Source organism: Salvia splendens, chromosome 2 (genome assembly GCF_004379255.2).
Source record: "Salvia splendens isolate huo1 chromosome 2, SspV2, whole genome shotgun sequence".
Taxonomy (NCBI): Eukaryota; Viridiplantae; Streptophyta; class Magnoliopsida; order Lamiales; family Lamiaceae; genus Salvia; species Salvia splendens.
Genome location: NC_056033.1, coordinates 10,506,830 through 10,521,678, shown reverse-complemented (window position 1 = coordinate 10,521,678; position 14,849 = coordinate 10,506,830). Strand labels below are relative to the sequence as shown.

At 39.3% G+C, this 14,849-nt stretch overlaps 1 protein-coding gene across 1 annotated transcript; it reads right to left on the bottom strand.

Annotated features, from left to right (window-relative positions):
* Window positions 1–9,863: 9,863 nt before the first annotated feature.
* Window positions 9,864–13,344, bottom strand: LOC121773437 (putative respiratory burst oxidase homolog protein H). Its single transcript, XM_042170298.1, has 14 exons — window positions 12,999–13,344; window positions 12,765–12,927; window positions 12,622–12,670; window positions 12,428–12,541; window positions 11,549–12,355; window positions 11,380–11,472; window positions 11,189–11,304; window positions 11,013–11,115; window positions 10,857–10,939; window positions 10,643–10,790; window positions 10,430–10,558; window positions 10,228–10,356; window positions 10,066–10,144; window positions 9,864–9,973 (listed from the first exon to the last, which is right to left on the bottom strand). The coding sequence occupies exons 1-14, from the start codon at window positions 13,342–13,344 to the stop codon at window positions 9,864–9,866; spliced, it is 2,469 nt and encodes an 822-aa protein (XP_042026232.1).
* Window positions 13,345–14,849: the final 1,505 nt, after the last annotated feature.

The window sequence follows — 14,849 nt, the reverse complement described above, 5'->3', positions numbered from 1 at the left end:
ATTTTGATGTTGATGCATACGCCCGTCCCTCCGCCCCGCGGTATTTGCAGGGATTATCCCAGATTCGGGAGGATTATCCGGTTCAACTCACTCCGGAAGAAGGCCGAGGTGGGGGATGCTCCAGGGCGAAGGCGGAGGCGGACGAGGAGAAAGAGGAGGAGGAGGATCTCAGGCCGGCATCCGTACGACCCCAAAGGAATGCTGGCGGTGTACAACGCCTGGATCAACGTCTCGTACGATCCCATCGTCGGGAATTAACAACCCCGGAAGTGCTTCTGGGAAAAGGTCACTGAGGCCTACCACGAGATTAAGCCGAAAAAGACCCGCCACCGCACATATAAGATGCTCCACGCTCACTTTGACAGAGTCGACAGAGAGGTCAAACGATTCTGCACCATCTACAAGAATGAAACGGCTCAGTACCAAATCAGAGCCACCGGAGCCGACATTCTGAGGTCGGCTTTGCGGGTCACTTCGAAGACACCGACAAACAATTCAAATATGCCGATGTTTGGGAGATCGTCAGGGACGAGGAAAGATGGGCCGGCGGTGTGCGGTCCAACTCGAGCTCGACCTCGAAGCGTACGAAGCACACGACGAGTGGCCAATACTCGTCTGGTGAGGATGGTTCGGGCAGCGGGCCACAAGAGTTTGCCTTGCAGGAGGATGAGACCCCGACAGACGATGCCGGGGGGTCCTCCCGTGGGCGTCGTCGGCCGCAAGGGAAAAATGCGGCGAAGGCGGCTAGAGGGAGGAGGGGCTGAGCCGAATCAAACCAGGCGGGCTCGGGGGACCCCCCAACTCCCTTATAGCCATGTACATGACCGCCACAATGACGGACACTTCCCGCTTTACGCCCACCCAATACCAAGCCTGGCTTAACGGAATTATGTTTATGGCAGAACAACTTGGCATTACGCCTCCTCAAGGCTTCAGTGCACCTCCATCGCCTCCTCCGGGGGATGATTCACCGGCGGAGTAGTTTTTTTTATTTTCTATAAAATTGTATTTTAAATTATGTCATTTTTATTTTTTTAGGATTTTAATTATGTGTGTTTTTTATTTTTTTGAATTTTAAGTTGTATTTTTTTATGTTGTAATTTTATTTGATTTTATTTTTAATGAAGTGTGTTTTTTTAAATTGAATTTGGTTGGAAATAAAAATAAAAAATGAAATTGAATGAATAGTAATTTAAAGGACGGTTAAGGGACGGTGGGTTGCATGTTCCGTCCCTTAGTTAACGGATGGAGTAAAAAAGTACAGTGAGGCCCGCGAATAGTAATTTAATGGACAGTTAAGGGACGCTTTAGTGACAGCAGTGTGGATGGCCTTATTCAATTGATTAGTCAACCTTTCCATTTATGCCATGGGATTATTATTTTTAATTTTTATTTGATCATATGCGTGCATAATTCATTTTTTGCTATATCCAATTAATTCTGCTTGATTGAATTTATATATTGACTGAAAGTTTTTTAGGGGATGATTAGATTTAAATTCATGATCTTAAGATCACCATATTCACAATTAAGCATGCACAAACCAAATTGGCCCGGCGGCAGCGGTTCTGAATCACCGGTTCATGAACCGGAACCGGAACGGGCATCGGCGTTTTCGCGGTTCAAGCGGGCCGGTTCAGGTTCGAGAAAATGACAAATCGTAACCGGCGGTTCAACGGTCCCAACAGGCAGATTCCGGCTAGGGGCGTAGGGTTGCAGGCGAGGTGTGCAGAAAAATCAGCGGTTTGTGACGAAAACTGCCGGTTTCTGACGTAAACCGCCGGTTTCCAACGGTTTCGATGCCTTTTCAGGTGGCAGAGCGTAGGTGGCAGTGTATAGGCCTGAAAACGGTCAGAAACCGCCGGTTTTCAGCCAGAAACCGCCGGTTTCCGTTAGAAACTGTGGACTGAACAACCGGTTTTGGTCCGAACCGTCGGTTCAGGCGGTAAACCGGCCGAATTTGAAGATTCAATTTTTTTATTTCTTCCAATTTTACTCCTATTAATACCCCCACTTCCCCCTCATTTTTACTCACCCCATTCTTGTGTTAATAAGGATTTCCTTCTCTCAATCTCAATTTCTCTATTCTCCCCATTCTCTCTAATTGCTCAAGTTGTTTACTAATTACTACTTACTACTATATTTGTTGTTGTTTTCGTAATTTACCATTTATTCAATACTCCATATTCCATTCATACTACTTTCATTTATCACTATGTCTTCTTCTCGTGGTCGACCGGGACGTGGTGATCGGGGCAAAGGAATTGCCCAAGATCAAAGTAGTCGTCCCTCAAAATCAAGGCGACCTAGTCGTCGAGAAGTTATGGAAGAGGTTTCCCGAGTGGCGGCTGAACGCATGCAAGTAAGTTCTAAAAAATAAAATTATTTTTACAATTCATAGTTTCATAAGATTGAGTTTTTAATTTTTTTGTGTTCCTAATTAAACTTCAACTTATATTATATTTATAGATAGAAGAAGATCATAGGATGGCCGTGCTACTCGCTGAAATGCATCAAGGTGGGGGCGGGGGCGGTGGTTCCCAACAAGATGACGAGTACGACGTGTCTATATCGTCGGACTCGGACAACAATGATGATAGAACTCATTTTCGTATTTAGGGGTGAGCAAAAAAACCGGAAACCGAATATCCGAACCGAACCAAACCAAAATTTTGAAATTCGGTTCGGTTATTTCGGTTTTTCGGTTCGGTTTGGTTTTGAAAATACAAAAATTTCGGTTTTTTGGTTCGGTTCGGTTCGGGCGAAGAAAAAAACCGAATAACCGAATTATATATATATATATATATATATTCTATTAATTTAATATATTATATTATATATAATATATAGTATATTCTTTTAATAAATTCTACTATATTATATATATTATATGTATTATTAATTTTATATTATATATAAATATTTTATTAGTATATATAAAATAAAATAAAACAAATTACATACATATATATATATTAATATTATATTTATTTTTCGGGTTTTTAAGTTCGGTTTTCGGTTTTTCAGTTTCGGTTTTTCGGTTTTTCAGGTTCGGTTCGGTTTGGATTTTGAACTAAATTCGGTTTTTCGGTTTTGGTTCGGTTTTGACAAAAAACCGAACCGAAACCAGAATGCACACCCCTACTCGTATTCCGTCTAGCACCGGCGGAAATGAGGAGATGTCTCCTTCCCCTCCATCCACTAACACTACAAAAGCTTTGAAATATGATATTTTTGTTAAACACTACAAGAAGGTCCCGGTGGTGATTCCAAGTCCTCATGATCCGCACTCTCAAGAAGAGACATCAGCGTTTCATGCATATTGTAACTATTGTGATAAAGTCTACAAATTTACGAGTGGTGGGGGATATGACACCCTCCGTCGTCATTTGGTGACAAAGCATCCGGTAGAATGTGACACTACCTCTACCCAAACCCAACTAAACTTCCAACCCGGTGGCTCATGTTCGTCAGGTACGCCTCTTTTTAAATATGATCAAATTTTTTTTTTCTGACGTTATGACTAGATGGGCTGCAATGAAGCATTTTCCTTTTAATGCTTATGATAACAAAAAATTTGAGGTTACTATGCAAAGTGGTTTAAACGTAGCTATCAAAAGAATAGGTCGAATGACCGTTCAACGATCTACCGTTAGACAATGTTTATAGAAAAAAGTTGAATTATCACGTTATTTAGTTAACTTGGGCCACAAAGTGAACATTTGCTCAAATGTATGGACTGATTGTTTTAACCGGCATTCATACATGGGCATTACGGTTCACTTTGTGGATAATAGTTGGACTTTAAACAAACGTTTAATTGGTTTTAGAGAATTTGAGACACCACATACTGCACCCGAAATTGCTACTTTAATTATTCAAGTTTTGAATGAGTTTCAATTATGCAATAACATATTTTCTGTTGGTTTTGATAATGCAACTACTAACACCGCAAGTATTAGTGATTTGATTGAGGCTTGTGCTCCGGTTATTGGATGTACGTATTTTCATCAAAGATGCATATGTCATATTTTAAATTTATGTGTACAAGATGTGCTTGAATTATGGCAAAAGCATGTTAGTCCTATTAGAACTGCAGTTAGATTAATCCATCAAAAGCCAGCTATTGGCAAAGCTTGGAAGAAATATTGCCATCAAAAGAATGTAAGATATACGAATTTTACTATGGATGTGTCTCATAGATGGAATTCGACATATGATTGTCTGAATTCTACTTTGATGCATAAAGATTCTTTATGTGATTTTTTAGAACATATCCCGTGCATGATTTATATCTTTTGCATAGTTGTTGGGAACATAGCGTGGCTTTATTTAAATTGTTCAAATATTTCAAAAATGCAACCGTTGAATTATAGGGTGTTTATTATTGCACTGTTGTTCGTGTTTTAGAGCATTGCATGTATATATCACTTGGTTTTAAAACTGCAATGAAAAATGCTTACTCTTCACCTGAATTGATGTGTGTTTTATATTATATGATTGAGAAATGACTTAAGTATTTCAGTGAGATTCCAACGGTGTTTTTGATTGCAAAGGTCTTGGATCCAAAATGGATATTAGCCGGTACCTCCAAGATTTTAGATTTTTATTGTAACAATTTGAGTTCTATAGATCTTGGTCCACTTAAAGCATTGCAAGCGGATACCAGTGACGAATTCAGAGTAGACCTCTCAGAAACATTTCAAATAAACCTCCCGAACCGGTCAATTATCCAACAAACCTTCGAGTTTAACTTGCGTGCTCTCTACACCGAATATGAAACCAAGTATAACAGTACCCACCAAGTCAGAAGACCTCCCCCTCCTCAACAACATAACTTTGGCTTCGCATTTCAAGCCGATTATGATGACCTCGACGCGTAATCCCAATTAGCCAACCTATACAGCTACAACACCGACGGAAGGTCCTCAGGTATGGTAAGTGAGTTAGATTTATATTTCGATTCACTCTTTTCCTTTGGTGATAAAGGTCCTACTCCTCCCGCCCAAACCGACGTCCTCGATTGGTGGGGAACACACGAGAAAGATTTTCCCATACTTGCGTCAATAGCCAAAGAGATTTTTTCTGTTCCGTCTTCCACTGTCGCCGTCAAGTCCGCTTTTAGTGTTGGCTCGTGTGTGTTGGATGAATCAAGAAGTAAGCTCTCCGCGAAAAATATGGAAGTCGTGATGTTACTTGATGATTGGGCCAAAGCTGACGTCAGGAATAAGAAAATGATTGGGATGATCGTCAGGAGGGATCACAAGAAGAATTCACCGGGGATGAATCGTAGGCCAACCGTCAACTGCCGGCCAAGCCAAATAGGTAAGTAAGGTAAGAGAACTACGTGGGCTTTGATTCCCTAATGCAAATGAGCATTGAGGATACGTAGACACCTCAACTTAAATTTTAAATTTAAGTTGAGCTTAAGTCCTTTTTCCTTTATTTCTTTTTTTTTTCTCATTTGTTTCTACTTTAAAAATATGCAAATCCAATTAAATAATTGTATTTGTATATACTCTAGTCGATGAAATAGATTTCTCTATAAGGCTAAATCCGGGAAATTTTTGACAATTCTTCTATAATTGTTGATTGTTAGACTAAACTCAATATTTAAAGTTGAATTGCTAAAGGTGTCCTCAATTTAGTTATGTAGAAAGATCTCCTTCGCCGACTAAGAGTATATATACTTATAAAATTATTGTTCAGAACTTCTAAGTCTTTTTTGTACTCCCTCCGTCCCCCAAAATTCGTCACCATTTGACCCGGCACGGGTTTTAAGAAATATAATAGAAAGTGGGTTGAAAAAGTTATTGGCATGTGGGTCCTACTTTTATATATTAGTTTTATAATAAAATGTGAGTGTGAATGAGTTAGTGGAATGTAGGGTCCACTACCAAAAATGGTAAAAGTGAAAGGTGACAAATTTTTAGGGACGGACGAAAAAGGAAATAGGCGACAAATTTTCAGGGACGGAGGGAGTAATTTGTAATTAGCTTCGTTGTTAACTAGTAGTCTCGTTGTATTTAAATTTTTATTTAAGACTTCAAGACCTCAAGGTTTTTGTGATTTGTAATTGTTGTGACTTGTAATCTTAGTAAAATTGCAACTTTCATCGTGTTTTTTTTTTATTTTTATTTACCCACATTTCATAGATAAACAAATAAAAAAAATGCAAAAATTTTTTTTTTTTGCCGAACCGACGATTCAGGCCAAAAAACCGGCGGTTTTGAACTGCCCCGTAAACCGGGGGTTTTTTGAACCGGAACCGGAACTGCCGGGACCCTTGGTGGGCCGGTTCTGGTTCATGGGGATGATGAACCGTAACCGCAGGTTCATGAACCGGAACCGGCAGTTTCGACCCGTGTGCATGGCTATTCACAACCGTTGATCAATTATTTCCTTTTTTTACAAATAAGTATAATAGTAGTATAAAAGTTTTGGAATAGAAAACCATATAACCAAAACACCCACAAGGAAACAGTGACTCTCTGATTTCGTTACTATTTCGAAAGAAAAATAGTTACTTTGAGTTAATGCGAGTTTTTGAAAATTGATTTCATAATGCACATTGAAAAGATTATAACGTTTTCGATTATTTTATACTGATGAATTTCCATTCATTGCTACTAGCCTACTAATATTTGCAATTGTATCCATATGGTGTTATTTTGATTGGTGGGACAATTCAGCGTGATATATTTGCTATAGTGCTAATATGGAGTAGTACTAGTAGTATTTGATTTAATAAGCATAAAATTGCACACAACTTCAATATCAGTAGTATATGTCTGCAGAGTTGTTATCTCAATTTCTCCTCTAATTCTTTTCTTCAAGTTGATACCCGAATGGTCTGAGTAATATTTGGAATTTCTTGGAAAAAATGGTGTGATTTATATTTGATCTTGAATTTTATAAGATTTTAAAACTAAATAAAGATGTAAATTAATAAAATATACTTATTTTCTTTCCTCTAAATTCTCTCGCGTACACCTTCTACCGTGGACTTGAAAATATCACATTTTGTACGAGAAAATCATGACTTAAAACTATAAAAAATTAGTAATCCTACAACTTTTTAATACTTCAAGGATTTCACATGCCTTAAACTCTAAAATATTATAGTACAACTTTTTTATAACTTCAAGGATTACACGCATATCATATGCAACAATTTCAATTGCTAGTTAGTTGCGTTGTGAACTAATTCTCTAAACCTACTCCATTTCGTCTAAGTGAAACGTATTCCTCTTTAGACCGCTCCATTATAAGCAAGATATTTTCTTTTATGTCAAAAAGAAATACTCTATCATAAAAGAATACTCTATCTTTCTCTTACTTTATCCTTTCACCAATTTTTTCTCTCTATTTTTTCCTCACTCATACTTTATTCACTTTTCATTTAACAACTAAACATCACTATCTAAAAATCCTGTGTCCAAAAGAAAGAATGCGTCACTTATAATAAGATAGAGAGGGTAGTAATATATATAAAATCTTCACTGTCCAAAACAAAGAAAGTGGAAACAAAGTAGACAAAGGTATCAATACAAGTAATCCTAAAATCTTGCAATATTACTACCCTAAAAAATGCCTAAACTGATGAAAACAAGATATTACTAAAGCAGGAAACACACAGTACACAACGAACAAATGTATCCAACAATAATGCGTCTAAACAAAGCCTAAAGTGTCAGTTGCACATTATTTTTATCACATAAACTTGGAGGAGATTAAGATGTGAAATAAGGTATAAACAAAACTCCGACGCATCGGTCTGAATCAAAACATGGACCACAAAAAAGTGAGTCCATCTTTGTTCTCCTTTACATCATTTTATATCATATACTTATAGAAAGCCAAAGAAATCCTAGGACAGATTTAGACATACTATAACACACAGTTATCAACAATTTCCAAATGATAAAAGGCCATAGGAAAAGCCAACAAGTGGCTTAGTGGGTGTAGGGGTGGCAAATCGTGCGTGTCGGGTCGTTATCGTGTCGACACGATAACGACACGAACACGATAACAATAAACACGAACACGACCCGTTAAGAAAACCTCAAACACGAACACGAACACGACACGAAACCCTCAGACACGAACACGACACGAACACGACACGAACCCATTAACGACACGAACCAATTCGGGTCAACACGACACGATAACAACACGTACACGAGATGACACGATAACGACTCGATAACAACACGACCTGATAACGGTTAAACCTATTAAAAATGAAAATAATAAGAATTAATAATATTAAAATATTATTTGTTAACGGATAACACGAACACGACACGAACACGACACGAACACGTATTGTTAACGGATAACACGAACCCGACACGAACACGACACGAAATTTTCGTGTCCTTAACGGGTCGACCCGATAAGGACACGAACCCAATAAGCTCTGACCCAAACCCATTATTTTCGTGCCGGTTCGTGTCGTGTTATCGTGTCGTGTCAAAAATTGCCAGCCCTAAGTGGGTGTACTATTGGACACAAGTTGCACATCTACATCTGTGTTTAATTAGATCAATAGTCAACAACCTATGTTTAGATAGAAAATGCAGAAGATGATAAGTAATGGAACAAACATTTTTGGGTAAACAAGGCAGCATCTGTAGATGAAAATAATGAATGATATTTAGATGGTATTAGGTCATAAACAGCACAATCCATTACATGTAGTGGTGCACTTGGAAAAGGGAGGATAACTCACCAATCTTACAAAAAAAAAAAAAAATCATGATCCACCGGCTTAGTGGATTCTTGTTTCACCTCACACTCAAGTCACTTCAAGCTATATTAAGATCACTCCTGTCTCACTACTTGTTGTGCTGCAACCTGGAAAAATGGGATTTATATGCAAACTAGCAATATCATGTTAACATATAACTTGGTAAAGAATATGGTAGACATATCATGGGAAAAGATGCATGTAAATGGAAATTGTCTATAAAAAAACTTATAGTTTCTTCCAGTTATAGGAAAATGTAGGACCTTCACCTCTGAAGATGAAAGGTGACTATTCAAACGATCTATTTTCAGCTTATCAATATGTTTGGGTTTTAGAGTTGAGTCATCTTTTATCAAAATGATACAAATATAGCATAAGTCATCCTTATCAGTTTGGTTGGTATTTGTCTGCATAATGTGTTATCCATGAGAACAGACCATAAATGTGAAAACTGTTGGATATGAGACTACAAAAAACTCGCCATTTAGTGATGAAATTATCCGTCACTAATCAGTGAAATTTCTTCACTTAACAGGTTAGTGACATAGTAAGTTTCGGCAGATCCGTCATTAGAAAAACTTGTAAAAAAATATTAGCGACGGATTTGTCTATCACTAAAGCTATTAATCCACCCAATGACAGAAAACATAGGCTGACTGCTTCGCTTTAGTGACGGAATATTCTGTCATTATTTAGTGACTAACGCTTTTCAGTCATTTTTCTGTCATTAGTTGTCGAGATAGCAGCCGCCGTCACTAATTTCCGTCACTATCTAGCGCTTTTTTTAGTGTGAAGGTGCAATAAAGATAAAAACACCTTACAAACATAACATTCTTGTGTGGATAGTAATTCTGTATCAGATTGGAATTCATATATTTAGTGAGAATTTCATTGTTCTTTTTGTGAGAATTCAAGATTTGAAATGAGAATGCATCCCTGATGAGGTATGGACATGAAATGCGTTCATCGATCAGACTACTTTTTCATAATGAAAATCACGAAATTCAACGATGTATAAATGAAGAGCTTTATAGAGATTGAGTAATGAGGATGATAATAAACATGTAACTACTTATATCCAAATCTTTACGACCTATCGCTTAAAGTTCTAAAAGTTCTCCTTGTGGAAATGGAATCGAGTAGATGAATCTAAGCTAAATTCTTGGCAGAGCCTCTTGAGTGTCTTCGTTAGCATTGGACTTCCACAGTAGAACACTCCTGAAACAGGTGCAATATTTCGATTTCAGCTTTGAAGATGCTTGTGTTTTGTAATGAGTTTTCCAGTATTGTTAAGGAATTCATGGCTTTACCTATCCTACTAGAAGGATGTACATATGTTAAATGAGTGAAGACTTTTCTCCAGTTGGGACGTGCAAAATGAGTTCGTATCTGCTCCAACAACAACCTCAAAAAAATCAATATAACATGCATTTCTTTTGGTTGTGAGTTGTTATAGTTGCAAATGTGCTTACCCTGCTATCTGAGACGACGTCCACTCCATTCTTGGCATGTTGCAGCGACTGCACCATTGCTATTAGTGCTGATCGAGCGTCTCCTTCCTCATACATGCTTGTCAGGTAGTTGTGCATTTCTACGATATGCTGGAAGAAACAACAAACTTGTTTAGAAAAAAAAGTGTTTTATAACATGACGAGTTTGATGCATTGAGCTCACATGATGGTCGTATTCCGCAATGTCATCCATAACACCTTTGAACCAGTCGAATGACCCTTGTTCCCTAGTAACCCAATAGAAATATGCTCTCTCCGGACCATGACTGTCTGCAGGCACATCATCTGGTACCTGATTCAGAAAGTTATATAATCTGTTTAGTATAGCCTCATCCCATTTTGTGTACAAATGTGTTGAATTCATTGTAGATTTTACCGAGCGTGATTCATTGTTCACTATGTCCTTGATAATGCTGATAAATGGAGTAGCCCCAATGCCTAAACCGATAAGCAGAAGGATGTCGTATTTCTTGTAATCCTGTGCTGGGGCGCCATACGGCCCTTTAACGACAATTTTTGGGAATCTGTGGAAAGAGATGAATTAGAATTATGATTTGTTGAAGTTTTAAAATATGATTAGAATTTCTCACTCTTGTGGAGTTTCTTTGTATGCTTTAGTTTCCATTCTCACTAGATCTCCCCTGCTTTGTCTTTTGGCTTGAGGTTCACAAGCCTGTGTAGAATGAATAATTATAGTGAAGAGAGGCCTTTTAGTTGTATGTCCAATAAAGCAATTGGAAATTAACCTTTTCAAAGCGATTCTTGAGCTCCGTTGTCCAGTCTCCCAATGTGCGTACATGGACGCTCAGATACTCATCATCTGGTGCTGAAGTGATGGAGAATGGATGCCTGTAAAGCAAAGTCTATAGAGTGTAAAATTTCATGACAAAAAGTATTAACAAGAATGTTATTGTAAGATTACCATTCAAAGTTAGATATGTCAGGACACTTGACAAATAGGTACATCCCACTCTTGTATTTGAATCCTGAAGGTTTGCTCATGTAAAGGGCTAATACATTCCCAGTATATATGACAGCCTAAGCTTCCAAAACAAGAAAAAATACTGTGAACTTTATTGGTGTCAAGTGATATATGGTGCTATGTTACCTTACCTTATTGATGTCAACTTTGTAGTTTCGGTCATGGAGTGTGAGAATTCTCTCAGTGGTGTAGATCAGCATTGGCACTGACACATACATCCATGTCTGTAAAATAAGTCCACATTTCAATGGAGAATTTAGAGAAACAAGAAAAAGAAATGTGTATTCGAACATGGCATACCGTCTTCTCATACCATTCCGGGGTGAGAAAAAGGAACCAACCATGGACGAGTAAGAGGAGGTAAACCACAGCCAAAAGATGATGAGCATACCAGAAGGCATTGAACCCTGACAAAGCATGAAAAGGCCCAGGCAGCTTAACCATGTTCCTTCTAAATGAGTGAGCTGCCAATATGTAGGCGTAAAGCATCAAAACTATCATTATAATTCCAGTAATCCCCTCGATGCTGAACAACAAATCCATATACGTTGGCTGCTTGTAATTGAAGAGTGGTGCAAAAAGAGTATCAAACTGATCTTTAGGGCATCTTGATATCTTGACAAAATTGCAGCTCACGTGCATTATTATATGAACTACGGATCCCAGCATAACCTCCCCCGAAACCATCTTGTGGAAGTTGATGTTTTCATCGAAAGGGATGAATTTGCCTAGGAATGTCTCTCTTAGACTTGTCAGAGTTCTTCTGCAAACGGGCACGAGGATGACGGCCATGTTGTACTTGACTGTCTCAGCTGCAGCTTTGGCGAAACAAAGGCAGAAACCGAGAACTTTGAAAGCAGGTACACGCTGATAATAATTCAACTTCCAAGTGAAGAGGGACACATTTATGCCCTGCCATAGAATGATGACCAATATCTTTTTCCAGTTTTCGAAGAATTTCTCCTTAGTCCTGGACATGAATCGGCTTATTGGAGTCCTATATTCTTTGGGGATCATGGTTTTTGCTAGTGTGCTTGTTTTCTTGTCCGATCTCGGGGTTTCTTCTGATCCAACCATCCCTCTTAGTAGTGCTTCGAGTTGCCACATCTGTTTGAATCAATACAAAGAGAGTTCAATTTTCAATGAAATGAAAGGATGATGGGATCAAAAGGGTGGTACCTCTATATATCCTTTATTATCGGGATCTAGCTCTTCCATAATCAATGCAGCATATGTCGAGGCTTGTTGCTTGAACTTTGATAGTTTGTTTGCAGATGCACTCATCACTAGAACCTTAACTTGACAGAACATACATATTGAGTTGACTATATATGAAAACCAAATTTTTTTGTTATAATAAACTTGATGCTCACCTCTTTAACCTCATCCTCTGATAGCTTCCCATCGCCATTCTTGTCACACCTGCAAAGGTAAAAACAATCCTCGTATCACAACCCGAAAAACATAGTCAAACTACACTTGAGCATCCTATTCTCAAACTACAAAATTTTATTACATGTCAAAGAATATGTGAAGCCTTGCATCCAAGTCTTGATTTGTCATGTCTTCCCAAAATTTCCTCAGTTGTAGCAAGCTTATCCCTTTCTCAGTGGCGATGTTTCTACGCCTTGCCAGTGCCTCGTACAACTCCCCTGCAAATTCCTTGCTGTCTCCCATCCCTTCCACAAGAAAAATGGTCACATTCAAAGCTGCTAAAAAAAGTTTATCTTCAAGAATTGAAGGAAAATACCAATGCAGGCCCCAAACTTGTCTTTAAACAGCATGCCATCGACAGAATTGTTGTGGAAACGCTTTTCGATGTCCTTCCATGCATCCTCTTCCTTCCCCGTCTTGGCCCTGTCAAGAAACCGGAGGCTCATTAGGCCCCTCTTGGCACCGGATTCCATCCTTTCCATCGCAGGGCCGGAGCTGTGGACCGCCTTCCTGTGCCTCAAACTGGCGGATCTCTCATTGAAAGATAGAGACGAAGAAAACTGTTTTTTGCTATCTTCTTCCATTGCCACTTCAGCCATGGTATCAATGTGTATTTTCTCAAGAACCCACTTCTGAGAATCATCTTCCTGCCCTTCTGCCATGCTATGCTATTATTTAGTGAAATCCAGTAATTCTAGGATGCAATGTGAGTATGACATGTATAAAAAAGTGGTTGAATTCTGAGAGAGAGGGAGAAGAAAGGGGAAGAATAGATATTTGAGGGGTAGAGGTAGATCAAATGAAATAGAAAGTTAGTTAAATCAGTTATTCACTAGTTTTCAGAGCTACATTCTTTTAACTATCTATAGATGCTCCTAAATTCAATTTCATGATTTCACCCAAATAAAGTGAGTTTGATTTTGTGCAAGTGATACAGACTCGTTAGGGTCACTAAATCAAATTGATGAATCATACAGTAAATCTTTAGAAAATCTTTAAGTCCAACCACTCAAAATTACAAAATCGATGATCGAAACAAAGGCTTGTTAAAATAATTTTCAGTAGTTAAAACTAAGAGCACCCGCAACGCATCTCGCGGATGTCTCTTATCTCATCCCTTTGAGACGAGACGGACGCGGGACGCGTTGCAGCTTCTCGTCTCGTCACCATCCCGCCGAGACGCCCGTCCCACCGAGACGGATGGCAAGCCGTCTCGCCACGCGCTCGCGCAGGCGCCACGAGTGACGCCCTCTCGCCGGCCCGCGAGTGGGCTTCGTCAGGCTGACGCAATAAATCATTTTTTAAAAAAAAATTGAATTTAATAAAAAAAATTAAAAAATCAAACGGTAATATTACTGATTTTTTACTGTTTTTTCTTTTTTATTTTTATTTTTTACTCTATAAATACTCATATTTCATCCTCATTACACACACAAACACACATCTATTCTTCCCAAATCATCCCCATTTCCTTTCCAATTTTCATCTAACCTCTTCAATTTTCATCTAACCTCTCCAATTTTCATCACAAAATGTCCGGCGACGGAAACTCTGGCGGTGGCGGCTCCGACGGGTTTGACATCAACGGGTTTGGCGACTGGGGGCATGTACAATGTATTGGGTGGTTCGGGTTCCGGTTCGTCGACGCCGGGCACCCAAGGCTCGTCGACGTCGGCAGGGTACCAACCACCCCATTTTGATGTGGATGCATACGCTCGTCCCTCTGCCTTGAGGTATTCGCAGGGATTATCTCAAATTAGGGAGGATTATCCAGATGAACCCACTCCGGAAGGAGGACGAGGCGGTGGAAGCTCCAGGGCATTCGACGCCATGGAGGAAGAGGCGGAGGCGGCCGAGGAGGATGAGGATGTAGGCCGGCATCCGTACCGCCGTACGGACACGGCGGCTGTGTACAACGCCTGGATCAGCGTCTCGTACGATCCCATCGTCGGGAATCAACAAACCCGAAAGTGCTTTTGGGAAAAGGTCACCGATGCTTATAACGAGATTAAGCCGAATGGGCCCCGCTGCCGCACATTGAAGATGCTCCGCGCTCACTCTGATCGAGTCGACAGAGAGGTCAAAAAATTCTGCGGCATCTACAAGACTGAAGCGGCTCATTACCAAAGCGAAGCCACGGGAGCCGACATTCTGAGATCGGCTTTGC

Coding starts and splice junctions, on each gene's coding strand:
- LOC121773437 (XM_042170298.1), bottom strand. CDS start 13,344: ATGGCAGAAGGGCAGGAAGATGATTCTCAGAAGTGGGTTCTTGAGAAA. Junction 11,116..11,188: donor GACATATCTAACTTTGAATG/GTAATCTTACAA, acceptor TTTGCTTTACAG/GCATCCATTCTCCATCACTT. Junction 10,559..10,642: donor TGAACAATGAATCACGCTCG/GTAAAATCTACA, acceptor TTTCTGAATCAG/GTACCAGATGATGTGCCTGC.